The sequence below is a fragment of the Saccopteryx leptura genome, chromosome 9 (genome assembly GCF_036850995.1).
Source record: "Saccopteryx leptura isolate mSacLep1 chromosome 9, mSacLep1_pri_phased_curated, whole genome shotgun sequence".
Taxonomy (NCBI): domain Eukaryota; kingdom Metazoa; phylum Chordata; class Mammalia; order Chiroptera; family Emballonuridae; genus Saccopteryx; species Saccopteryx leptura.
In genome coordinates this window covers 41,861,387-41,889,345 of record NC_089511.1, presented here as the reverse complement: position 1 = coordinate 41,889,345, position 27,959 = coordinate 41,861,387, and the positions used below count along the sequence as shown (strand labels likewise).

Genomic DNA, 27,959 nt, shown 5'->3' with positions numbered 1-27,959 from the left:
GACCAGGGATCAAACCTGTGACATCTGCAAGCCAAGCCAATGCTCTATACACTGAGCCAATCAACCAGGGCCTGGACCAAGCCCTTGTACGATCAGTCTCTTCTTTTGTCTTCTGTCATCTGCCTGGTAACATCTGTCCTGGTCCTTACGTACTGGGGGTCTGAGTATCCAGGAGCTCAGGCTTGGGATCCAGTGCGGGAAGTGTAGGACCTTGGGCAAGGACCACAGCTATGTCAGGCTCTCCACAGATGGTGATGAAGGCTTGGGATTCGTTAGGGGAAGAGAAAAGAAGTGGTAGGCATGGGGAGCACAGGGGAGTAAGGGGAGGGAAGTAAAAAGGGGACTGGGAGAAATGATGAGGAACACGGAGGCTGAGGTGGGAGGTGTCAGGAAAAAGAGAGAGATGTGGACAGAGAAATAAGGGGAAACAGAAGCAGATATGAGAGCCAGAGAGATGTTAATGGGGAATAAAGAGGTATGGGGAAACAGGGAAAGAGGTGTGGGGGGATAGAGATAAGGAGAGATAGATGGGGAGATGGGAGACATGTAGGGGCGGAGACAGGAACATAGATATGAAGGACAGAGAAAGATGCAGATGAAGAGAGACATGGGGAAATGGAGAGACAGATGGGAAGACAGAACAGATCAGGAGCAGACAGACAAAGATGAGTGTGGAAAAAAGAGATTGAGAGACAGGGATCAAGTGAGGACAACAGGGCAGGCAGAGAAAGACGTAGTCCAGGGGCTCTGGAAGGCTTCATGAAGAGCCCCGGTCCTGAGTCTGAGCTCTGTCCTTGCCCCACTGTATGTTCCTCTTGTGCCCCAGCATAATTCCGGCCACAGTCTCAAAAATAAAGCCTCCAAGAGGAGTCACATCACAGCTCCAGCTGTCTCCTACTAACTGGGAATATGAAGCCGGTGCTGCTAGATCTGCTGAGCCTTTGGGAAAGATCAGCAATTATTTTAACGCAGTGTTGAAGTCAAACAATGCCTGTGGGCCATGTCCAACCCACTGGCTACCGGGTTGAGACACCTTAACTCAGAAATACTGTTGGGATTTCTTCCTGAAACACCTCAGGCAAGGCCAAGAGTCCTGGGACCTCAAGCTTGGCCTTGGAATTTTAAGCAGAGAAAAGGCCTGGTCAGACTTTGTTGTTGTTGTTTTAATTGATTTTTTAGAGAGGAAGGGAGACAGACACACAGAGAAAAACATCAATTTTATTGTTCCACGTATTCATGCCATCGTTGGTTGATTGATTCTTGTCCGTGACCTGACCAGGGATTGAACCTGCAACCTTGGCATGTCAGGTTGATAGGATGACCCTCTACCCAACTGAACTACCTGGCCAGGTTCTCAGACTTTGATTTTTAAAGATACGATATCCTTTTCCCACTCAAAATAACACTCAGAAGTAAAACAGAATGGTAAACGGGCCTTAGGTAGGGTGCGGGGACTCTAGCAGAGGGGCCACAGACTCAAGCTCTCTAGGGCCCTCTGGAGCCAGACACTGGTTGAATCCTGGCTCTGCAGGTTCCTGGCTGGCTGACTTTGGGCAAATTACTTTGTCATTCTGTGCCTCAGCTTTTTCATCTGGAAAATGGAGACAAGTATCAAAATCATACTGATTTTTCATTAAGTTATTAACTCTGGCAGAAAGTAAGGGCTTCCTAAATACTAATAAGTGGTTACAGCCACTACTTTGCCAGATTGATTTTTTTTTTTTTTTTTTAAGAAAAGCCAGGAATTTAGAAACATGGGGGAAATGTTCTGAATTTTAAATACTGGGCTCTAGCTTAAACACAAACACATTCTGTGGGTCAGGGAGGCGCACTCACCCTTCGCAGCATGCTCTCCCTGCACAGCTGCTGCCCGCACTGTTCCAGAGCCTGCAGCTGCACCAGGTGCAGCTGCAGCCTCCGCACCCCCTGCAGCTGCGCTCCCAGTGCTGAGCTCAGCTGTGGGAGCTGGCAGAACACTCAGACGGTCAGGAACTTTACTGGCCGCAGCCCCAGGATCTCTTGATGGTGGTCCCAGCACTACCAGGTGTTCAAGGCCAGATGCCAGGATGGCTGGCTCTGGAGACAGGGATGTGGCCTCCTGTGGAGGCAGGACTGGCTTCTGGTTGCTGCAGGGACTCCATTGTCTCGGGAAGATGAGGCATTGGGTGGAGGGTGGGGCACATCTGGGCCAGGGCTACAGGTGGTATTTCCTCAGGACGGGAGGATTTGGAGCAGGGGAGGGGTTAGGGAAGAATTTCCTCAAGAGAGAGGGCTGAGTCAGGCTCCAGAAGGGACTTCCTTCAAGACATCACTCCACAGGTTACTTTCCAAGTAGAGAAGGTAGAGAAAGGTGGGGAGAGGTGGGAGGAGAAGAAGGGGGAGGGTATAAAGTGGTGAGTGGTCAGCATACAGCTGTGGGACCACCCTAAGCTCACGTAGGAAGGTGGTACCCGGGAGAAGATGTAGGACACAGAATCTGGCCCCAGGTAGCTTGCACTCCAGCGACACTGGAAGCTTGTGGGTGTGAAGTGCTGCTGCACAGGTGCTGGTGGCCCATGTGCTGCAGCCAGGCCTGCAGTGGTAACCTGCGGTGGCTGGGTCACTGATATCAGGTCCGAACCCACTGCTCCCTAAGAACACTCAGCCCAGACGGTCCTAGGCTTTAAACCTCTGCCCCTACTCCAGGGGTGGGATTCACCGGTTCACATCAGTTCAGAAGAACACATACCTAATTTTTTGTTGAGTTTGGCAAGCCGGTGGTTAAAATAGCACTTGTAATCGGGGTTCACTCTAAGGTGGGGTTTTTCAAAGATGAACATAATATGTTCAGAGAAGAGAAGTTGCCTGTTTCTAAGATATCAAACACAATGACCATTCTAATCGGCCTACCTCTAAAACAGTGGTTCTCAACCTTTCTAATGCCGTGATCCCGCAATACAGTTCCTCATGTTGCGGTGACCCTAAACCAAAAAATAATTTTGGTGGCTACTTCATAACTGTAATTTTGCTATAGTTATGATTCGGAATGTAAATACCTGATATGCATTATGTATTTTCTGATGGCTTTAGGCGACCCCACCGGGGTCGCGACCAACAGGTTGAGAACCGCTGCTCTAAAACGAATGGGATCCTACTCCTACAGTGAAGAGTGGTTAAGGATAAATCACACAGCTGATGATGCTCGTATTAAAGCAAAAAAACCTGCAAGTGAGGACGCCAATCAAGAAGCAATATGGAGCTCTCTTTCCCCCTTTTGCCAACTTCTATTATGAATCTACCTTTGCCACCCAGCTTAGTGTATCCCAAGGTTCTCTTTACCAAGCCACAGTCGCAGAGCTCCAGGGAAAAGCAACCTGGTCTCATCTCTCCAGGCAGAGTAGAACAGAAGCTCCATCTCCACACATGCTGCATATGGCTTTTCCAGTCTACCTGAATCTTTATCAGCTAGAAGCAGCGGTCACTGGGACTTGGACGTGAGCTGCAAAGTATAGAATTTTGACAATTCCAGTGCCATGCGGACTTTTCCTGGAGGTGGACTTATCCTGGACTCCTGCTCCTTGTGACAGCTCCTAACAGACAGAACTGGGGTTGGGTTGCATTTTTAGGGATTTGGCATGGGGATGGTGCCAACTTGGACTTGGTGAACATGTTAAGGACACTACTCTTTTATGGATTCTTGCTGTTTTGACCAAGAGTTTGCTTAAAGGCTTTAATCACTGTAAAAAAAAAAAAATAGAAGACTGGATAAAGAAGATGTGGCACATATACACCATGGTATACTATTCAGCCATAAGAAATGATGACATCGGATCATTTACAACAAAATGGTGGGATCTGGATAACATTATATGGAGTGAGATGAGTAAATCAGAAAAAAACAAGAACTGCAGGATTCCATACATTGGTGGGACATAAAAACGAGACTAAGAGACATGGACAAGAGTGTGGTGGTTGGGGGGGGGGGGCGGGGGAAGGGAAGGAGGGGGAGGGGCACAAAGAAAACTAGATAGAAGGTGACAGAGGACAATCTGACTTTGGGTGATGGGTATGCAACATAATTGAATGACAAGATAACCTGGACATGTTTTCTTCGAATATATGCACCCTGAATAATTGATGTCACCCCATTAAAATTAATAAAAATTTACTTATTAAAAAAAAGCAATATAGAAATATCTTTAACAGTTTTATTATTTTTTGTCAGGTACTATTTAATATTTTTTATTAATATTTTAAAACTCACAACAGAATCTAGTTTTGTGTACCTCTTTTATTATTCTTATTAAGTATTAAATGCATGAAATAATAACCTACTTTGCAGTATGTCTTTTTTTATACTTAAAACGGTCATTAAGGCAGAGAACCGGTTGTTAAATGATTTGAATCCCACCACTGCCCCGCCCTTTGCCTCCTACCGACCTGTTAAACTCCCACGTGAACCTGCCCCTCCCACCTCAACTGCTCCTCCCTCCAGCCTTTGGCCTTTACAGCAGGGTTTTTGCCTCCTTCCTGGTCTCCTTACCCAGTTGGTGAGAGTGTGGGTATAGATTAAAAAAACATCAACCCAGCCTGACCAGGCAGTGGCGCAGTGGATAGAGCGTCGGACTGGGATGTGGAGGGCCCAGGTTCAAGACCCCAAGGTCGCTGGCTCGAGCAAGTGGTTACTTGATCTGCTGTGATCTGCTGTAGTCCCACGGTGAAGACACATATGAGAAAGCAATCAATGAACAACTAAGGCAGGGGTCCCCAAACTTTCTACACAGGGGGCTAGTTCACTGTCCCTCAGACTGTTGGAGGGCTGGACTATAAAAAAAAAACTATGAACAAATTCCTATACACACTGCACATATTTTAAAGTAAAAAAACAAAACGAAAGTAGTACTGTACGTGAGCGACGCCGCGCTTTGCACCGCCACCACATACAGTACTCCAGGATGCATCCGCATCCTGTGCTCCTCTCACTGACCACCAATGAAAGAGGTGCCCCTTCCAGAAGTGCGGTGGGAGCCGGCTAAATGGCCGCAGGGGGCCGCATGCGGCCCGCGGGCCGTAGTTTGGGGACCCCTGAACTAAGGTGTCGCAAAGAAAAACTAATGATTTATGCTTCTCATCTCTCTCCATTTCTGTCCGTCCCTATCTATCCCTCTCTCTGACTCTCTCTCTGTCTCTGTAAAAACAAAAAACATCAACCCAAATGCAGGCTCTGGACCAAGTTCTCCAACAGATCACTGTAAAAAGACATTTTAACATAATTAGGGGAAACTAAGTATGAATTGGATATTAGACAACTGAAAGAAAAATTTCTAGGTGTGATAATTGTATTGACTTAGGCTTTTTAAATAGTCATATGTTAAATATTTATGTGTTAAAAGACCTAATGTCTTGAATGGAAAATACTGCATTAAAGATGTATGTGGGAGGAGTGTGGATGAAAAAGATTGTCAAAATGTTGACACTTTGTGAAATTGAGTGATGGATACATGAAATCATTTATAAAACTATATTTTTTGCATGCTTGAAAACACCTATTAAACAGTTTTTAAAAAAAAAAAAAAAAAAAAAAAAAAAACCTGTTAAGAAAATGGGCCAAGAACTTGGACATTTCTCTGAAAAAGATACACAAATGGCCAAGGAGCATCTGAAAAGATGCTCAACATCACTAATTATGAAAACACCAATCAAAACCATAAGGCATCACCACGTGACCAGGGCATAGCTGTGATAACCCAGCAGGGCGGGTAGTAACAGGGCACTTTCCCCTGGCATGTGAGGAGGCACCAGGCGCCCTCACGTGACGCAGGAGGAGAGCGCATGGAGGGGGTGGGTCCGATGGCTCCTGAAAACCACCGAAGTGCGGGCTGGACAGCCACGCCCACCTGATTCGGGGCTTGCAGGGGGCGGGGGCGAAGGTAAATGCCTCTATTGGCACCTGATCCAGCTTGCAGTCTGTACAGGTTGGGTTAGCAGGGCGGAGACGGTATTCTCGGCATTTCACTAGCTAGCACCGCACATACGAAGGTGCAGATAAGGAACACAGCAGGACTAGACGATTAACTACAAGTAGTGAACGGTTTGGGCAGAAGAAGAAGGGGTGTGGGGGATGGGAGGGAGATGGCTTTGTAGGGACAAGGGAGGTTATTCCAGGCTCTGTAAGAGCCCACAACCGCCCACGCTCCATCTGTATGAATTAGAGACATCTCAAACTCAAAACATCTGAAGGAGAGTACCTGATCTTGTCTCCCCAAACCTTCCACAACCTTTCCTATCTTTATTTTTTATTTATTTTTTTTTTTTTGTATTTTTCTGAAGCTGGAAACGGGGAGAGACAGTCAGACAGACTCCCGCATGCGCCAGCCCGGGATCCACCCGGCACGCCCACCAGGGGCGACGCTCTGCCCACCAGGAGGCGATGCTCTGCCCCTCCAGGGCGTCTCTCTGCCACGACCAGAGCCACTCTAGCGCCTGGGGCAGAGGCCAAGGAGCCATCCCCAGCGCCCGGGCCATCTTTGCTCCAATGGAGCCTTGGCTGCGGGAGGGGAAGAGAGAGACAGAGAGGAAGGAGGGGGGGTGGGGGGTGGAGAAGCAAATGGGCGCTTCTCCTATGTGCCCTGGCCGGGAATCGAACCCGGTCCTACCTTTATTAACAGCTTACTCCATCCTTCCTGTTCTTAAGGCTAGAAACCTGAGACATCTTTACCTCTTCTTTTTCCTCACACTTGAGGTTGAACTGTAAAGAAATCTGCCTTCGCACTTACTTGGCTAGGAAAACGGACACCTAAAAAAGCAAGATGAAGAATTAATAGGAAAAAATATTTCTATGTTTTTCTTAGGGACATGCTGCCGGTGTAAAGTGACACAACTCCCTTTCTTTTGAATGATTACTGCTTTTTTACTCACTAGAAAACTTTTCCCTAAAATCATAGACTCTTACAAACTTTGTTTCAGGTTATATCGGTAAGAATGAATGAAACATCCCACTATAACGCCTGGAGGAGTTAAGTCACTTTCATACAGAAGCAGCCTCAATTTACAATCCAGGTGCAGAGCTGGTAAGGCGTTTCTGGACACAGCATTCCACATCAATTTAAATTTTATTGTTTCCAAGGGGACAGGACCCTGAGCCCATTTCACAATCTAGACTTGATATTGGTCCCTTTACACACAGTTCTGCTTTGCTTTGAACCTAGCCACTTTTATTTACATCTCACCTAAATTTAACCCTTCCACCAAACCCAAATAATATCTCTAGCTTTTCCTTTGACTGGTAAGACTCCACACAGTACCTCCAGTGTAGAGTCTCCTTCATTGCTGTGTAAATAAACCTGATGTTGTTGGACTACACGTTTATTAGTCTAACTGGGCCAGGACACATTCCTCGTCCAATCCATCAGCAAATGCTGTTGGTTCCCTCTCTCCCTTTTCAAAACTTTATTTAAAAAATTAAATTTGCGGCCCTGGCTGGTTGGTTCAGTGGTAGAGCGTCAGCCTGGCATGTGGAAGTCCTGGGTTTGATTCCTGCTCAGGGCACACAGGAGAAGTGCCCACCTGCTTCTCCACCCCTCCCCCTCTCGCTTCTCTCTCTCACTCTTCTCCTCCTCTTCTGAAGCCAAGGCTCAATTAGAGCGAGTTGGCCCCAGGCGCTGAGGATAGTTCCATGGCCTCTGCCTCAGGCGCTAAAAAATGGCTACAGATGCAACAGAACAAGGGCCCCAAATGGGCAGAGCATCGCCCCCTAGTGGGCTTGCTGGGTGGATCCTGGTCAGGGAGCATGTGGGAGTCTATCTCTGCTTCCCCTCCTCTTACTAAAATGAAAAAAGAAAGAAAATTAAATTTGTTTGACCTGTGGTGACACAGTAGATAAATCGTTGACCTGGAATGCTGGGGTTGCTGATTCGAAACCCTGGACTTGCCGTGTCAAGTCATGTATGAGAAGCAACTACTATAAAGTTGATGCTTCCCACTCCCCCCCTTTCTCGTCTCCTCTCTCTAAAATCAATAAATACAATCTTAAAAAAAAGGAAAAAGAAAAACAGCCCTGACCGGATAGCTTGGTTGGCTCAAGCATCGTGCTGAAGCACAGAGGTAGTCAGTTCAATCCCCAGTCAGGGCACATACAGGAACAGATCATTGTCTCTGTCATCTCTGTCTCTCTCCCCTTTCCGCTCTCTCTAAAATTAATAAAATAAACATTAAAAAAAAAAAAAAGAAAGACCTGACCTGTGGTGGCGCAGTGGATAAAGCGTCGACCTGGAAATGCTGAGGTCGCTGGTTCGAAACCCTGGGCTTGCCTGGTCAAGGCACATATGGGAGTTGATGCTTCCAGCTCCTCCCCCTTTCTCTCTCTCTGTCTCTCCTCTCTCTCTTTCTGTCTTTCCCTCTCCTCTCTAAAATGAATTTAAAAGAAAAAGAAAATTAAATTTAATGGGGTGACATTGACCAATAAGAGTACATGGGCCTGACCTATGGTGGCGCAGTGGATAAAGTGTCAACCTAGAACCCTGTGGTTGCTGGTTCCAAACCCCGGGCTTGCCTGGTGAAGGCACATACGGAGTTGATGCTTCCTGCTCCTCCCTCCCCTTCTCTCTCGCTATCCCTAACATGAATAAATAAAATCCTAAGGAAAAAAAAGTGCGTAGGTTTCAGGTAAACATTTCTATAGCATTGAACTGATTATGTTGTGTAACCATCAACCGAAGTCAGATTATTTTTCTATTTTCTATCACCGTATAGTTGTCCCTAGGGCTCTCTTTTTTTAGTGAGCAAGAGAGAGAAAGAGAGAAAGAGGGGGCGGGAGAGAGGGAGAGGGAGAAACAGACAGGAAGGGAGTGAAATTAGAATAATCAATTCACATAGCTGCAACACCTTAGTTGTTCCTTGATTGCTTTGTCATATGTGCCTTGACTGGAGTGCTCCAGCCGATCCAGTGACCCCTTGCTCAAGCCAGCAACCTTGCGCTCAAGCCAGCAAGCAACCTTTGGGCTCAAGGCAGAGACCATGGAGTCATGTCTATGATCCCATGCTCAAGCTAGCAACCCTGTGCTCAAGTTAGATGAGCCCACACTCAAGCTGGATGAGCCCGCACTCAAGCTGATGACCCCAAATGCTCTATCCACTGTGCCACCACTTGGTCAGGCTCTCTGGCTCTCTCTTTATTTAAAATTTTTTTTTTTTTTGTATTTTTCTGAAGCTGGAAACAGGGAGAGACAGTCAGACAGACTCCCGCATGCGCCCGACCGGGATCCACCCGGCACGCCCACCAGGGGCAATGCTCTGCCCACCAGGGGGCGATGCTCTGCCCCTCCAGGGCGTTGCTCTGCTGTGACCAGAGCCACTCTAGCGCCTGGGGCAGAGGCCAAGGAGTCATCCCCAGCGCCCGGGCCATCTTTGCTCCAATGGAGCCTTGGCTGAGGGAGGGGAAGAGAGAGACAGAGAGGAAGGAGGGGGGGTGGAGAAGCAAATGGGCGCTTCTCCTATGTGCCCTGGCCGGGAATCGAACCCGGGTCCCCCGCACGCCAGGCAGACGCTCTACCGCTGAGCCAACCGGCCAGGGCCTCTGGCTCTCTCTTTAAAGTCTGTTCAGAATTGGCCACTTCTAAACCCATTCTCTGCCCCAAGCTGGTCCTAGCCATTATCACCTTCCAACGGCGTCATTTCAGTAGCTTCTTCACTGGTCAACCTACTTCCACAATCTGTTCTCCACGTGCAGTCACAGGGTACCTGTAAACACTTGAGTCAGATCAGGGTCCTCCTCTACTTACATCCCTCACCTGGCTCCCAGTTCAATGTATAAAAGACAATAAGGTGAGCCTCGAAAAAGCAGAAAGCAGGCCGAAAAAGCCCTATAGGAGCTGGATCCCTGTATGACTTTATTTCCCTCTTGCTCTTAATTCACTCTGCTCCAGTGTCATTGTCCTAGTTGATGCTCCTCTAGCATGTTAGGAACATTGTTGCCCCAGGGCTTTTGCCTGTGCTATTCTCTCTGTCTGGAAAGTTCTACCCTTTATAACCACCACTCTGTGTAAAATGATAACCCCCTCCCAGATACATACATATTCTCCCTATCTGCTTTCTGCTTTATTTTTCCCTTTAAAATATCACTATCTGGCATACCACATATTTGATGTATTCATTTATTGTCTCCGCCACTAGAATGTCAGCTCCATGGAGGTAGGGATTTTTGTCTGTCTTATGCTCTGTTATATCCAGAGCCTAGAATAGTACATGGCACATAGTGAGTGCTCAGTAAATATTTGTTGGATGAATTCGATGATGTATTTCAGATGAGCTCCCTAGGAAACACAGCAGTCCATGTCCCTAGAGGGAGGGACGCAGGTGCAGGGTAGGAGGAGTGCAGAGGAGACTTCAAACCTAAATCAGTGTCCCGACTTGCTTTCTAAAATACAGTGTATCGCACTGGCACCATTTGTTAGTTCAGCAACTCTGAGTGTCTCCTGGAGTAAGCAAGCCCCTGCTAGATATAAAGGACCCTGACACATCTTATTCCTGCCCTGACAGAGCTCATGGATAGGCATAGGGTCTAACCCAGTGGTAGTCAACCTGGTCCCTACCGCCCACTAGTGGGTGTCCCAGCTTTCATGGTGGGCAGTAGCGGAGCAACCAAAGTGTGAATAAAAAGATAGATTTAACTATAGTAAGTTGTTTTATAAAGATTTATTCTGTCAAATTTAGGGAAAATCCGACACAAAGTACTTGGTAAGTAATTATTATTATATGCTTTAACTTGCTGTAACTCTGCTTTATAAATTTTATAAAGTAAAGTTACTTCCCTACTTTATAAATCACCATTACTGTGGAACCAGTGGGCGGTTAGAAAATTTTACTAACAGAGATACAAAAGTGGGCAATAGGTATAAAAAGGTTGACTACCCCTGGTCTAAACTGAAGAACTAAATACACAACCTGGCCATCATTCATAATCCTGTCTTTTCTTTAGTACCATTGTTCCCAATCTAATCTATTAATCCATTCTTTGACTCTACCCTGAAACATCCTGCAACAATCACAACAAAACCCTTCACGTGTTGGCAGTTTTGTTATAAATACAAATGGAGAAATCCTAACAAAACTTATGGGAGATATGAAAACAAAACAAAACGAAACCCATATTTCCAAACTGAGCACTTCTGTTACAAAGTAGTCTAGGTGGCCATGTCTTAAGAGAGTGTGGTAGCTGCTTGTTGGTCTCCCTGCTTCCACTCTTGCCGTCTTTATAGCAACAATAATAACTTACTTAGCACTCACTGTATGCCAGGCACTGTGCTTAGTGCTTCATATACAATAATGAGGAAAACAGTAACAGCTATACCTAGAGGCCAGGTGGCTTATAAATATAGTTTGTCTATTGCTTAAGTCCCACCAATGGATGCCAGGCTGTTCCTCTCACAGGCTAGTCAGTCCATTCCCACCTCATGGCCCACCCCTGAGTCAGTCTTGCAGAAGCCACTTAGCTGAGAGCTGAGTGAGGAGCAGTTGCTAAAGGAGATCAGGACAGGGCATAATATATGCTAGATAGGAACAAGGTGAAAATATCCAGGAAAGTAGCCAGGGAATAACTTAAAATCCTGCCCAGCAGTCAAAGGAAACATCATTTGTTCTGTTTTAGGCCCTTTCAGGAACAAATGACAGTCATGCTAATGAGGCGGGGGTTGGTCAGTAATTTCATCTGGTTGGCAGTAACAAGTCTTGAAATAACAGTGGCTTTAACAAATTATGGAGTGTGTAGAAAGCATCATGATTATGTTGCAGTAACAAATTCAAAATCTCAGTGGCTTACTTACAATAGAGGTTTATTTCTTGCTCACATTATGTCCATTGCAGGTCATTTGTGCCCCTTCTCTATATTATTTTAATGTAGGACTCAGAATGAAGGAACCACCCCTATGTAGGAGGGGTAAAAGAGAAACTGGGGAGAATCACCCAATGGTTCCAGATACTGTATATTTAGAAGTGATGCATGTCACTTCACTCCTCTGGCCAAAACAAGTCTATAGCAAGCTTCAAGTGAATAAAGTGGAGATGTTTAACCCTTTGAGTAATGAGATTTTTTTATGCTTGCTGATTCCCAGGAGTGAGGGGTTTTTAAAAATGAAATTAGTTTCAGTTACAGTTTTATTAACTTAAAATCATGTGTGTTTGATAACCAATTTTTGAAAACAAGAACATACATTTGCCTTTTTTTTTTTTTTTTTTTTTTTTTTGTATTTTTCTGAGGTTGGAAACGGGGAGGCAGTCAGACAGACTCCCGCATGCGCCCGACCAGGATCCACCCGGCATGCCCACCAGGGGGCAATGCTCTGCCCATCTGGGGCATCGCTCTGCTGCAACCAGAGCCACTCTAGCGCCTGAGGCAGAGGCCACGGAGCCATCCTCAGCGCCCGGGCCATCTTTGCTCCAATGGAGCCTTGGCTGCAGGAGGGGAAGAGAGAGACAGAGAGAGGAAGGAGAGGAGGAGAGGGGGAGGGGTGGAGAAGCAGATGGGCACTTCTCCTGTGTGCCCTGGCCGGGAATCAAACCCAGGACTCCCACACGCCAGGCTGACGCTCTACCACTGAGCCAACCGGCCAGGGCCCATTTGCCTTTTTTTAATGTTGCCTTAAACATGTACAATTGTACTCCGGATGGTCAGGAGGCACAAGGACGTACATGGATGTTGGTACTACTCAAAGGGTTAATATTCCTGTAGGGAAGAGCAGCAAATATCTTGGACAATAATACCTCAGCCTGACCAGTTGGTGGCATAGTGGATAGAGCTTTGACCTGGGATGCTGAGGACCCAGGTTCGAAACCCCCAGGTCACTGGGTTGAGCACTAGGTCGCTGGCTTAAGCGTGGGATCATAGACATGACCACATGGTTGCTGGCTTGACCCTAAAGATCACTGGATTGAACCCAGGGTCGTTGACTTGGCTGGAGCCCTGCCCCCACCTCTGTGCGCATATGAGAAAGCAGTCAATGAACAACTAAAGTACTGCAACTACAAGTTGATGCTTCTCATCTCTCTCCCTTCCTGTCTCTCTCTCTTGCTAAATAATAATAATACAATACAGTCTACCTCAGGCTTTTTTTTTCATATAAAACAAGTACAGACAATGGCAGACCAGCACTAGTGTGGAGGCTTCCACAATCATCAGGACCCTCAGAGAGCAGGTGCCCCAAGGAATATGAGCATGAGGGGACAAGGAGGAAAGAATAGATACACCTCCCTTCACAGTGAATGGACTACTATCCATAACCCTGATGATGCAAATCATATAGGGGAACACTTTGTAAATGGGCCAGATAAAAAATCTAGGTGTCGCCTGACCTGTGCTGGTGCAGTGGATAAAGTGTTAACCTGGAACACTGAGGTCACCAGTTTGAAACCCTAGGCTTGCCTGGTCAAGGCACATATGGGAAGCAACTAATATGAGTTGATACTTTCATCCCACCCCATCTAAAAAAAGTCAATAAAAAAAATCTAGGTGTCAGTTCATAGCACTGCTTTTTATTATGGGAGAAGGGGGTGGGATGGAAAATTCTATTTTGAACTATCTTTTATTAGAGTGGATTGTGTTTGTGCTTCTCCCACCTTTTGATATTTATGGAACATACTATCCTACACATGAAAGTAAGAACACTTCCTTTGTTTGACGTTAGTACTTTGGGGTTAATATTTTGTGTACTAACTGCTTATGAGTAAAGTTACCCCAGCCACATGTGTAGAAAGATGTTTACATATTGGAACTGACCTGCCAAATGATGTTTGCACTTACTTTGCTGTTTTAATTTGGAGTGGAGAAAATAGGCACTTGCTTGGTGCACCTATTTGTATCAAATAAAAATATATAGACAAAAAAAAAAGAAGAAAAAAACCTGATTGGCAGAGGCACAGTGGATACAGCCTTGGCCTAGGGCCTAAGTTTGAAACCCTGAGATTGTAGACTTGAGTGCTGGCTCCTCTGGCTTGAGGGCAGGATCATTGACATGATCCGAAGGTTGCTGGCTTGAGCAAGGGGTCACTGGCTCAGCTGGAGCCCCCCATCAAGGCACATATGAGAAGCCATCAATGAACAACTAAAGTGCCACAACTACAAGTTGATGCTTCTCATCTCTCTCTCTCTCTCTCTCTCTTAAAAAAAAAGGAGGGGAGAGGACAATGTGGAAGGTTTGGTGGAGACAAAATCAGGAGCCCCGTTTTGGATGTTTTGAGTTTGAGGTGCTTCTAATTCCTGGAAATGGCATGTAGTGTAAAGTACCCGTACCTCAAATCCGCGGTTTTACGTAGAAACACCAAGTCCAGATGAATTTTGAAGGGTTTTATTAAAGGAGGAGATTTATTGAATATGCTGGCCACATATGGCTGACACGGGGCAGTTGCAAACCCAGATCATGTGCGCCAAATACATCTCAGGGGCTGGTTATATACCCTTGATCACACACAGGCGGGGGAGATCATGACATCATGATACAAGCTTACAACATTTGTTTAGGGGATACACAGAAACATTAAAACTTTCAAGGTGCCTGATCAGGCAGTGGTGCAGTGGATAGAGTGTTGGACTGGGATGTGGCAGGACCCAGATTCAAGACCTTGAGGTCGCCAGCTTGAGCGCAGGCTCATCTGGTTTGAGCAAAAGCTCACCAGCTTGGACCCAAGGTCGCTGGCTCAAGCAAGGGGTTACTCAGTCTGCTGAAGGCCTGTGGTCAAGGCACATATGAGAAAGCAATCAATGAACAACAAAAGTGTCGCAAAGTGCAACGAAAAACTAATGATTGATGCTTCTCATTTCTCTGTTCCTGTCTGTCTGTCCCTGTCTATCCTTTTCTCTGACTCTCTCTCTGTCTCTGTTAAAAAAAAAAAAAAAAAAAAAGACTTTCAAGGTAACACAATCAAAGAAGTTTACAAATCTTTTAGGGTTCATCTTCCCTCCTTTGCCTAGAGGTATGTTACTCTCAGGATTCCAGGAAGGGGGGAGGAACTTCAATCAATGTAAGGTGGTATGTAAATTCTGTCTCCCTTTGAAAGAGAAATTTCTCAGTTAACCTTTATTTTAGATTTAAAACTAAATGACCCATTGTTCTCACAAGCCAGAAACTTCTACATTCTTCTCCCTCTCCTCTCCAAAGGAAGGACAGGACAGGAAAGCCTGACCTTTCCTCCTAAAATGTGAATATTAATTTTGCAGCTTTTTGGTACCTTACTACATTCCTCACTGGTTTTATATCCTAAGTCAAATCCTTGGCTTACTTTACTGAAGAGCATGAGGCTGAGCATTCCACACTCAGCAGCTAGAGTCCAAGTTGTGTAGGAATATTAACTTATAACATGTAACAGATATTTAACAGACAGCATTAATAGCAATATAGTTCACTAAAGAAACAAATGTTACCGATCAATTTCCTATAAACTGTACAAACCTTTTGCAACTTACATAAAACTAATTAGCTTTTATAACAATTTACTTTTAGTCAGAACTCTTAATTTTAAAACCTTTAACCTTTAGTGACAATTAAGCTGGCTTTCGTTTTACCCTAGTTTCCCTTTTTCCCAAAAGTCTGATTAAAAAGGGAGTCCTTAGTGAGTTTCTTCATGCATTCACCATACGTAGACCAACCAGCTCCTGGTTTGTGGTTGGAATAGGGCATGCCTTCTACCTTGGCGGCAGTGGGAGTGGTCACAATCACGGTGTGTGGACCCGTCCACGTGAGAGTCAGTCCTTGGGTGATGTACTTCTTTACCCAGACTGAGTCCTCAGGCTGAAAAGGATGTACTAGATTTCCTGGCAATGCTGGAAGCGCCTCTCGGGCAGTCCTTTGAACAGTTTGCTGAGTAACCTGTAAATCCTGCAAATATTTAAGGAAGAGGTGGTTATGTTTCCTTTATTATTTGGTTTATGCATCTTATCTGCCCTGAACCTTTTGGTACCTGTGGACACAATGTAACTTCAAATTAGCTTCTAATTAATATGTGATTCCTTTCCTATCAGCTATGAGACTTTGGATATAAATGCAGGCCCAACACTAGAATGGGCAAGCTAAACCTGGAAAGAATTCTATATAGCAATTTCCTAACAACTGTCACTGTGGCCCCACTTCTAAAAGGAAAAGCTTCTATTTACTTGTCAATTATTTTATTAAAGTCTATTTCTAAATGTTTACCTGGGAAAATTCCTTTCTCCCTGTTTCTTTCTATAATTTCCTTATTTTGCTTAGTATTCACTTGGACACAAACTAAATACTCAGATATTATGCCTTCTGTAATAGATTCTAAGTCTGGCTTTTCTAATTATTTCTTTCCTGTTAGCAAAATCTTTTTCTAATTGGTTTTGAATAAACCTTTGGCAACAAGGGTTCCAAAACCCCACTGGTTTTGGGTGGCATCCTTCTATTCATTTGAATTTCAAATTCCTATGTTCTGATTTTGAGGCAGACTGCAAAAATATAAAATAACAATAAAATTCAAACAGCTAATGTTAACAAATACTATAACAAGTGTCCTAATACAATAAAGTGACCAATGCCCACTAGATTATTGAACAAAGTTCTAACCAATATAACAGGATTCAATATAAAATTCTTACAGTCTTAAATGTCCTTAACATGTTAACATAATTTCACTAAGTTTATGTTGATACCATCACTGCTTTATATTATTTGCAAATGTAACCCAATTCCCACTTCAGTCTGAGAATTGTCCCAAAGAACAGGAGTCACATATATTCAGGAAAAGTCCATATGGCACTGGAGTTGTGGTCACATTCTACACTCAGCAGCTAGAGTCCAAGTCCTAATGACCACTGCTTCTAGCTGGAATTAGGAGCAGGTCCCAGCCTAAAATAGGCATGGGGCATTGAGACAAGAGGAATAAAGGAGACACTATACATTAAACAAAGCAACAGAAAATAAGACTGTCGCCCTGGCCAGTTGGCTCAGCGGTAGAGCGTCGGCCTAGCGTGCGGAGGACCCGGGTTCGATTCCCGGCCAGGGCACACAGGAGAAGCGCCCATTTGCTTCTCCACCCCTCCGCCGCGCTTTCCTCTCTGTCTCTCTCTTCCCCTCCCGCAGCCAAGGCTCCATTGGAGCAAAAGATGGCCCGGGCGCTGGGGATGGCTCTGTGGTCTCTGCCTCAGGCGCTAGAGTGGCTCTGGTCGCAATATGGCGACGCCCAGGATGGGCAGAGCATCGCCCCCTGGTGGGCAGAGCTTCGCCCCTGGTGGGCGTGCCGGGTGGATCCCGGTCGGGCGCATGCGGGAGTCTGTCTGACTGTCTCTCCCTGTTTCCAGCTTCAGAAAAATGAAAAAAGAGAAAAAAAAAAAAAAAAAAAAAAAAAAAGAAAATAAGACTGTCAATACCCACAATAGAGATCTTCGAGGGATATATAAAACTCAAATATTAGGCAAGGCATAAGTGGCCCTTGTGTTTACAAGAAGTGAAGTCAGTTTACCTGCTACTTGGAAGAAATACCCTAGGCTGGTCCACAGTGTCGTGAGATTGGGGCCAAAGGCCCTGGGCACCTTTAACCTTCAGTGGTAAGTCCCAGCAGGCTGGGCAAGGTCAGGTCACAGGTGGCTGGAGCAGGGCTGGAAGAGACTGAACCCTCCCTTTGAGGAGCAAGGGGACAGCTTACCTTCTCATGTCCCTTTTTTTCTACAGCAAAGGCATGTCCCCCCATGAGGGCCGAGAAGCCTGGCAGGCTTTAGCTCAATTACCTTTCTTTCCACTCTTGAAGCAGGGCCCTGATGGAATCCTATGAAGCTCCTTCAGGGTGCTGGAGCCTTTAAGGGCGTATGCCAAGAGCTGGTATTTTCCTGATCTCTTTTGGGCTCTATTTGCTTTCTCTATTCCTTTCTTGGTCATTATAGACCTTAAAAGCTATGCTTAGAAGATCTCGTTGGAGGCTTAAGGGCCCTTTTCTGTCTATATAAACTCCTGGAAAAAGACAAAAACAGTGTTATTAGCTGGATCAAATAAAAGAGGGTAAAGATTTGCAAGAGAAACAGGTTTGGCATCTCTTTTAGGATTCCAGAGCCTCTCCGCTGCTGAATAACTCAGTACACTAGCATTTAAAATAAAATTTTAACAATACTGTTTCAAAATGGTAATAAACTAAATGTTACATAAAAAGACATTATTAACAATTATTACATATTTCTTAATATCTAAACCAAGATTTCAATATTACAGGGCTATAAAACAGCAAATAAAAAGGAGAATTAACAAAAGGCCTTTGAAATAATATATACATTTCTAACATGAAAAATATTTTTTACACAATAAGGGATTTTTGGTACAAACTACCCAACTGGCAAAGCGATACTAATCCTCTTTTGACCCACAGTAATTTACACTATTAAGTCAATATGAGAGGCGGGATGCCAAGGGGGATGCCAAGACTCCAGGAACTGGGAGAAGAGCCTGCCGCTTTTACCTTTTTTTCTTTTCTGCCGTTTGTTCTGCAACCTACTACCTGTAACTAACTGCCTTGCTTTGAGCAGCTAATTAAAATACAAATTTTACAAAATTACTTTCCCAATAGTGGGTTGCTTCAGCCTATATAAGGTTTTAATTTTTCCTGCAATTCTCTGAAAATCCTTTTTACAGTTTTTACTATTATGGCTAAAGCAGCGGGTCTTCCCCATGAACTCCACGCCTCCCTCATCAGATGACAATTAAGCCACACGAAGGAACTGGGAGACTTGGAGAGGACCCAACACCCGCCTCGGCCCCACGGGAAAGTGTTGGAACCTTTCTCTAATTTTTTACACCAGTGAAGGGCAACAAGCCACTATCCCCAACCTATGGAGAGCCTGTTTCTGATAATTCCATTTTCTATAATCCTATTACTTATGCTTCTATCACTCCTTCTGAAGTTGCAATTTATTTCAAGAAACTGATAACTAGCCAGGTCCATACCCGTAGTTTGTTAATTTCTAAATCTTTTTTTTCTAAGATTTTTCTAAAGCAAAGTTCCAATTTTTAATACTATTTCTACCCTGTATTTTCCAAATGAGCAAAACTTCTTTTGGTCAGTAGGTGGATATTTAAAACTAGTTTCTACTCTATATTTCCTCTAGTCACCTCACCCTTATTCTAGTGCCCTTCTCTCCCCCCGCCGTTCCGCACAGAGCACGTCGCGGCCCTGCCTTCCGCTTTTCTCTCACCCAAATCGCTTACTTGCCAGCCCTTCCCCCAGAGGCTGGTGAAACACTTTCCCAGGTTTATTCCCTGTTGCAATAAGCACATTGATTTTTCCTAGCGGAATTTTAATTCTTTCTCTCAAACCCCCTTTCTGTCCTAGATGTAAGTCTGGCCAGACTAGGAAGACGTAGCACCCTTTCTGTATTGAACAAGCTTTTAGCCATTGTGGCAGATCAATGTATGGAAACTGATTGGGACAGCCTGGATTCCCAGTCACGATATTCCAGACTGCCCTTACTATCTGGGGATTAAAAGTCCCGGTCGCTGGACACCTATTACAAAATTAAAACTGTTTCAGGAAAACCTAGGAATTAGTGCACTAATAAAAGAAAGAAAGATAAGACAGATAATTAACTAGCACCCAGAATAAAGGGTGTTTGACTACAGAGGTATTAATTTTTACACAAAACCAGGGGAAGGAGCCAACAGAAGAGAATAATTTCTTCAGGGGAGAAATCAGACAGAGTGCCCTAAAAGTCTTGAATCCAAGAACAAAGAGAATAAACAATTCACCATTTAAGATTGCCTTCTAGTCAGAAACCTTTAATTTTTGACACAAAAATCAAGCCAGGCCTTAAAAACAGACACATTTAGACATTAAACAAAGACTTCACATACACAAATAATGAGCGCACTTTATTTATTTTAATTTTTCTGACAAAGACAAAGCTCCATAGACGAGAAGCTTCCCCCTAGTGGCCTCTCAGGTGCTTGCAGGCTGCGTCCCTGGAAGGACTTTAGACTCAAACTTAGGGGTTTCAGACAGAAACAATGAAAGCAAAGAACAAGATCTCGACAAATACAAAGGTGTCCCTGAAAGTCCTGAGATGGAATTAATCAGCTCAGTATTAACTCAATCCCTACTCAGGTTTCTTCACGAGAGCACCACAAAATGTGGTACCACCAAATGTCCCCACCCAGGGCTTTCTCTGAGAGCATAACACAACTAGATGCCTCCAGAAGTTCAGTGTCTCAACTCAGTCCCCCCAATTGTCTTCCTAGAGCATGAACAAATGTACAAATGTGCAAACAAAACTAGACATCTCCGAAAGCCCAAGGCAGAACTGGTTAACCTGGTCAACTCAGTTCCCACTAATTGTCTTTCTAGACTCCAATTAAATGTGCAAACACAAATGGACATCTCCAGAAGCCCGCTTTCCAGAGTACAACCAGATGCATCCCAGATAATCCTAAGGCAGGACCAACAAACTCCCCACTGACGTCTCGGTTTTGGAGAGTCCAATCCAGACAGACTAGTTTCAACTCAGCAAAGCAGAAGATTGGCCCTACCTTCACCTCCGAAGTTCCAACTCAATAAAGCAAAGATTTTGCTTTACCTACAAATTTCCAGAGTTTCAACTAAGCAAAGCCACAAATCTACCCTACTTACATCCTAGTCCCAAACAAACTGTCCAGTACCGGTCCCAAACAGAAAAGCAAAAGCAAGAATTCAGAGGAAAGCCAGAATTCAGTAAAGCAAAAGAGCTGCTTTACCTACAGCTGCTTTACCTACTTCCTTGATTTCTCTGCTGAATTGTCCAAATTGTCGAATTTGGGAACTGGGAGATGTCTACTGAAGAATAGTCTGGATCCACAGGAAAACTGGGAGCCCTGAAAATGTCTCAGGTGGCATCTCTCCTTGAGATTCAAGAGGGGTTAGGCAGCTCCTCAGAGAGACTGTCTGATTCGGGGTGTCTCTACCCGGTAACACGAAACACCGCAGCCCCCCATTGGGCACCAAATGTTGTAAAGTACCTGTACCTCAGTTCCGCGGGTTTACATAGAAACACCAAGTCCAGATGAATTTTGAAGGGTTTTATTAAAGGAGATTTATTAAATATGCCAGCCGCATATGGCTGACACAGGGCAGTTGCAAACCCAGATCATGTACGCCAAATACATCTCAGGGGCTGGTTATATACCCTTGATCACATCCAGGCAGGGGAGAGCATGACATCATGACACAAGTTTACAATATTTGTTTAGGGGATACACAGAAACATTAATACTTCCAAGGTAACACAATCAAAGATGTTTACAAATCTTTTAGGGTTCATCTTCCCTTTTTTGCCTAGAGGTATGTTACTCTCAGGATTCCAGGAAGGGGGAAGGAACTTCAATCAATGTAAGGTGGTATGTAAATTCTGTCTCCCATTGAAAGAGAAAAAGTTTCTCAGTTAAACTTTATTTTAGATTTAAAACTAAATGACCCAGTGTTCTTGCAAGCCAGAAACATCCACATTCTTCTCCCTCCCCTCCCCAAAGGAAGGAAGGGACAGAAAAGCCTGATGTTTCCTCCTAAAATATCAATATTAATTTTGCAGCTTTTTGGTACCTTACTACATACAGTAGGATTAATCGTCTAGCCTTACTGTTTCACATATCTGCACCTTTGTATGTGCAGTGCTTGCTAGTGAAATGCTGATAATACTGTCTCCACCCTGCTGTCAATGTAAGAAACTTTTTTTTACATGGACAGAGAGTCAGAGAGAGGGATATATAGGGACAGACAGACAGGAACGGAGAGAGATGAGAAGCATCAATCATCAGTTTTTCGTTGCGACACCTTAGTTGTTCATTGATTGCTTTCTCATATGTGCCTTGACCACGGGCCTCCAGCAGACCGAGTAACCCCTTGCTGGAGCCAGTGACCTTGGGTCCAAGCTGGTGAGCTTTTTACTCAAACCAGATGAGCCTGCGCTCAAGCTGGTGACCTCGGGGTCTCGAATCTGGGCCCTCCTTATCCCAGTCCGACGCTCTATCCACTGCGCCACTGCCTGGTCAGGCGTAAGAAACTTCTAAACCTGTAATAATTTTTATGAGTTTATGTGGGCCAAACTGTCGACACTTGCTGGGAAACAAAGTCGCAATGGATTGAGAAAATGCACTGGAAAAGGACGGTTTTTCCACTTACTGTATACATTAGAATCAAAAGGGAAGATGTTAGGGGCGTTACCTGAAATTGATTGGTGATAGATTAGAGTCAGAAGAAAAATCTCTGGGATTGTGTAAAATGTAAAAATATATAATGGAACTTCTTCTTTTTGTTGGAATTCATGGGAGTCCGAAAAGACTAGAGCAGGGGTCCCCAAACTTTTTACACAGGGGGCCAGTTCACTGTCCCTCAGACCGTTGGAGGGCCAGACTATAAAAAAAAACTATGAACAAATCCCTATGCACACTGCACATACCTTATTTTAAAGTAAAAAAAAACAAAACAGGAACAAATACAATATTTAAAATAAAGAACAAGTAAATTTAAATTAACAAACTGACCAGTATTTCAATGGGAACTATGCTCCACTAACTGACCACCAATGAAAGAGGTGCCCCTTCCGGAAGTGCAGTGGGGGCCAGATAAATGGCCTCAGGGGGCCGCATGCGGCCCGCGGGCCGTAGTTTGGGGACCTCTGGACTAGAGTAACAGGCTTTATTGAAAGGAAGAAAGGAACCCTGCCCAGCACTTCTCCAGGGAGAAGGGCACCAGTACAAGCTAGGGGGACAAATTTATAGGGTAAGGAAGAATCTTGAGCAAGTGGGTATTGAATCAAAAGTCCTGGTATGGCCTGACCTGTGGTGGCGCAGTGGATAAGGCGTCGACCTGGAAATGCTGAGGTTGCCAGTTCAAAACCCTGGGCTTGCCTGGTCAAGGCACATATGGGAGTTGATGCTTCCAGCTCCTCCCCCCTTCTCTCTCTGTCTCTCTTCTCTCTCTCTCTCTGTCTCTCCCTCTCCTCTCTAAAATGAATAAAAAAAATTTTTTTTTTAATAAATTAAAAAAAAAAAAAAGTCCTGGTATGTTCGGAATGCTCCCCCTTGGGGTGGCTTGCCAGTTTCTTGGAATTCCTCTGTCTCGGGGCAATAGTCCAGTAAGTAAGGGTGAGGTCTGACAGATAAGTGGAACATCAAGAGGGCAGTTTGGAATTCACGTATCTATCACTTTTATAAAGGCAGGAATAAGACAGTTAATAGTTAAACTGATAATAACAGCAATGAGGGGGTTTGTTGGTTCCTGCTCTGGTGGATGCCTGCCCTGAGGTGGGCAGGAAAAGATTACCCTTACATTTCAAAGGTATGTTATCAGGTACATTATTGTAGCTGCAAGAGAAAACAGACAGGGTCAATTAAGGCAAGCATTGACCTGTGTTAGAGAAAAATACCTCCCTAGGACATGACTTATATAGATAAAATGGCTACTCAGTAGCATCCCGAGAAAAATCAGACTCAAAGGAGGAGGAAGGGCTAGAAACAGAACATTCTCACACACCCCCCCCCCCCAGTAAGGGTGTAATTAATTTGCTTGCTATTCTCTCTCTTAATGGCTTCCTGGCCTTTACTTTGAAATGTAGCAAAAAGTTTATCTTTGCAGGGATGTCAGGAAAAGCTTACATTGGGAAGGGACCTGACAATCAGGGGAGTTTAAGTCACAATAGTGTTTATAAAGGACCAGCCACAGGATTTACTGTAAAAAGTTAAAGCCTGAAAATTAATTAAAAACTTAGCCTGACCAGGCAGTGCACAGTGGATAGAGCGTTGGACTGGGATGCAGAGGACTCAGGTTCGAGACCCTGAGGTCACCAGCTTGAGCGGGGGCCCATCTGGTTTGAGCAAACCTCACCAGCTTAGACCCAAGGTCACTGGCTCGAGCAAGGTGTTACTCGGTCTGCTGAAGGCCCACGGTCAAGGCACAGTTGAGAAAGCAATCCGTGAATAACTAAGGTGTCACAATGAAAAACTGATGATTGATGCCTCTCATCTCTCTCCGTTCCTGTCTGTCTGTTCCTATTTATCCCTCTCTCTGACTCTCTCTCTGTCTCTGTTAAAAAAAAAATTAATTAAAAACTTAGATCACAGCCTGACCAGGCGGTGGCACAGTGGATAGAGCATCGGACTGGGATGCAGAGGACCCAGGTTTGAGACCCTGAGCTCACCAGCTTGAGCGAGGGCTCATCTGGTTTGAGCAAAAGCCTACCAGCTTTAACCCAAGGTCGCGGGGTCCAACAAGGGGTTACTCAGTCTGCTGAAGGCCCGTGGTCAAGGCACATATGAGAAAGCAATCAATGAACAACTAAGGTGTTGCAACATGCAATGAAAAACTAATGATTGATGCTTCTCATCTCTCTCCGTTCCTGTCTGTCTGTCCCTGTCTATCCCTCGCTCTGACTCACTCTCTGTCTCTGTAATAAATAAATAAATAAATAAATAATAAAGACTTAAAAAAATAATTAAAAAAAAAAACTTAGATCACGAATCCTAAATCTTTACTGATTGATAAAATGGCTACTCAGCCACCATCTTTCTTAAGGACAATGCAGGCCTGGAGGAGGAAGGACTTGCCTACTCAGTAACCCAGCTCAGACCTCCCATATAGCTGGATGCTGACAAGGGACAATTGAATCAAAGAGTGCAGACAATTTTGAGGAGCTGTGGTGCCACTTCCAACCATAAATAGAAGTTATGTTGCAGCTGCCTTTGCCCAAGGTCCTTTGACAAATCCATATAACCCCTGCCTCATCCTTCCCTTGAGGCTGACACCCTTTGCTGGTCACAGCCCGCAGGCACCCAGGTGTTTTTAAAATAAATTTTCCCTTTGGAACACACTAGCCTCCTGTTTTTGGTTCTGCCTGTGGTTTCTGCTTTTCGTTCACTTTAGCCTGAAGAAAACAGTCCATATGAGAAATTTCACAGATAATTCCCAGGGGGGCCGGGACCCAGCTGTTCCTGGGAAATACCTGATCCCAGCTGTCTTGAAGATTTACCAAGGACATCAGATAGGACCACACTGGTTAGGCCTGTGCTACATCAGAAAAACTTGCAGAGGAGGTGTTTCTACAGCTGAATTCCCCTCCTGCTCATTGTCAAGTCAGTGACCAAGGCTATAAACCAAAATATACTAATCTGCCCCTAGCCCCTATATCTACTGCTCCCTCCCACAGCTCGGAGCTGACACCCTTTGCTGATCTCAGCCCGCCTGCATCCTGGTGTATTTATTTATTTATTTATTTATTTTAGATTTTTATTTATTCACTTTGAGAGAGAGAGAGAGAGTAAAGAGATAAAGCTAAGAGGGAGAGGAGCAGGAAGCATCTGCTCCCATATGTGCCTTGACCAGGCAAGCCCGGGGTTTCAAACCAGCAACCTAAGCATTCCAGGTCGACGCTTTAGCCACTGCGCCACCACAGGTCAGGATGCATCCTGGTGTTTTAAAAATTAATTTTCCCTTTGGAACACACTAGCCTAGTGTTGGGCAGATAAAATATATTATGCTCACTTCGTTAAAAATGGTGCTGCCCATGTGGAAGCCTGTCGCCGAGGTGATTGCTTAGAATGGGCATGATTATGTTAATATGTGTTGGGGAAGGGCTTTTGCACTGAAAGGTTTTAAAAGAAAGAGAGATCACGTTGTTCTGGGAGAGGAGTGATTATGTTCTAGGAGAGCAGAGAGCAGGGAAGAGAGCAGAGAAAGGCCACGTCGAGGAGAGAAGCAGCCAAGATGGCGGAATGCTGAGGGAGAAGCCAGTTTGTGCAGAGTTTGTACAGAGAGAAGGAGATGGGGAACAGAGGTGAATAAGGCTAGTGAAATACAAACCTTTGATTCTAGGAAACTCGGATAAGTCAGTAGCTTTGTGAGCACTGAATGAGTGGGTTTTGGAGCCCACTGTGTGTTTTTACTTGCCCGGTGGGTGTGAGCTAGGATTAAAGCTAACTGCCCACCAGTTCTTGGCTCCGTTGTTTCATTACCATCTGTCTGAATCAAATGCGAACCTGCACGGGCCAGGCGGCTGTGATGGTGGCCGTGCCTACTGGCCCTACACCTAGTGTTTTTGGTTCAGCCCGCAGTTTTTGCCTTTCAATGACTAGCCACCAGGAACTGCTTTTAGTTAGAAAGTTTTAATTTCAGACCATCCTATGTAGTTACTTTATGTCTTTGAGTTTCTAAGGCCACCATGCAGGTCTGTCTGGAGTTTGTCTGGTTCAGCATGTGGTCCCTTTTTCATCCACACTGTTAAACCCTACTTGTACAGACTACAAGCTGGACCAGGTGCCAACAGAGGCATTTACCTTCTGCCTGCTGTAGGATTACCCCGCACTCCTGTACCGTCACAGGACGGGGCGTTGGCGCCAGGAGGCCTGCAGTGTTAGAGTAGTTCTGAGCCCAGCATCACTTGGGCGTGGCTATATAGCCCCATAGTTTTTCCAGGTCTGCAGCCGCACTTGGATGGTTGGTGACTCTGGGGAACAACCCTGCCCCGCCTTCTCCTCCTGCTTCACTTGAGCGTGCCTGGTGCCTCCTCATGTTCGTGAGAATGACGAGGATGCTATATTATCCACCCTACCGGGTTACCACAGCTACGCCCTGGTCACGGTGGCGAATGGGGAAAAGCGAATGTCTTTTGGTGACCCAGACCTTACCACAATTCAGGGAGAGGTGGCGTCAGGAAGTTTCTGAGCCTGCGCTAATTCATCAAGTCTGTTTCGGCTCCATCCTAGCCTACTTCCGGGAGATTGCCACTGCGTGGCTAGTTACCCTGGGACGACAGCAAAAAGTGAGATGAGGCAGCTTTGGTCTTAGACACGTAAAAACTTAAACCAGTACGTCCTGATGAAAAGGCAGACTGGATAAAAAGCACCACCACGGTTGACCCTAATTCTGACTCCACCTGCCTAACCCTCCGCTCCTCCTCTTACCCCTCATTGGTCAAAAGCGCCGCTCGGCAGCCCTGAGATTGGCTAGACCAGCAGCTTACGCACCCAATAGGCGGTGGCGCCGGTTTTCCCGCGGCGGTTCGTTATTCGAGAGGGTCTGGCAGCGGCGGTAGAAGAGTGTAACGGCCACCTGGCCCCGGTGACCATGGCGGCCCTGGGGCCCGGAGACTACGCGCGGGACGATGCAGTCGAGAAACTACCATCTGTCATAGCGGGAATTCCAGCGCGGAGAGGCCAGTCCTCCCCGCCCCCCGCTCCAGCGCTCAGCCTCCGGAGGCGGACGCGACTCCCGGCGGCGCCAGAGGACACAGTACTGAACCGGGTAACGAGGGCCTGTCCTCCCTTCCCCACGTCCTTCCTTTAGGTCTTTAGCCCCGCCTATCAGCTCCCGGCTTTTGGCTCTCTGACCCCGGTCCAGTCCCTAAGCCCCACCCCTTTACTTGAGGCTCCTCCCACTTTTCGTCTTCTCTCTCTCTCTCTCTCTCTCTCTCCGGTACTGCCCGTAATTCCTAGCCCCACCCCTCAAGTCTGGCCCCACCATCAGCCCTTGGAACCTCTCCTAGGCTCCTTCGTGGTCCCAGTTTTCTTGCGTTCGTATCCCTTTAGTCTTTAGACATCAATCTGGGCCCTTCCACTTTTGTTGACCTCGCCTCGGCTGAGACTTTAGGGTCCTGAGTCTTACTCAGCTGTACCCCGCCTTCCCTCGCCCCCTGCCTTCTCTTTCCTTCTCCAAGATGGGATTCTTATTCCATGTCGCCATTCAAAATTATGAAGAGGATGTGAGTAATTGTAAAATGTTAGCAGTGCTGTCTGGGGAGATGATTTTAGAGTAGGCAGAGGTAATTTCATCTGCACAGCAACTATTTAAAAAAGCCTCAGCGTCCCAGGTCGGCACTCGATCCACTGCACCACCACCAGTCAGGCAAAATACCACTGTTCTATGAGTCCATACTCTAAATCAGGGGTAGTCAACCTTTTTATACCTACCGCCCACTTTTGTATCTCTGTTAGTAGTAAAATTTTCTAACCGCCCACCAGTTCCACAGTAATGGTGAT

The 27,959-nt window shown here is 45.4% G+C and overlaps 3 protein-coding genes across 3 annotated transcripts in view; 1 reads left to right on the top strand and 2 right to left on the bottom strand.

Moving 5' to 3' along the window:
- Positions 1–145: 145 nt before the first annotated feature.
- THAP8 (THAP domain containing 8) lies at positions 146–27,050 on the bottom strand. The gene is given in 7 exon segments (XM_066350213.1): positions 146–294; positions 1,059–1,064; positions 1,833–1,957; positions 1,959–2,126; positions 2,425–2,533; positions 2,536–2,572; positions 26,949–27,050. Coding segments are annotated over 7 exon segments (696 nt in total).
- POLR2I (RNA polymerase II subunit I) overlaps positions 2,166–27,959 on the bottom strand; it is a 95,881-nt gene continuing 70,087 nt past the window's right edge. The window contains exon 7 of the mRNA XM_066348380.1: positions 2,166–2,177. The gene's annotated coding sequence lies outside the window, so the exon portion shown is untranslated. The remainder of the gene's footprint in view (positions 2,178–27,959) is intronic.
- WDR62 (WD repeat domain 62) overlaps positions 27,015–27,959 on the top strand; it is a 59,069-nt gene continuing 58,124 nt past the window's right edge. The window contains exon 1 of the mRNA XM_066348425.1: positions 27,015–27,225. Coding sequence (XP_066204522.1) covers positions 27,049–27,225 — 177 coding nt within the window. The 5' untranslated portion in view covers positions 27,015–27,048. The remainder of the gene's footprint in view (positions 27,226–27,959) is intronic.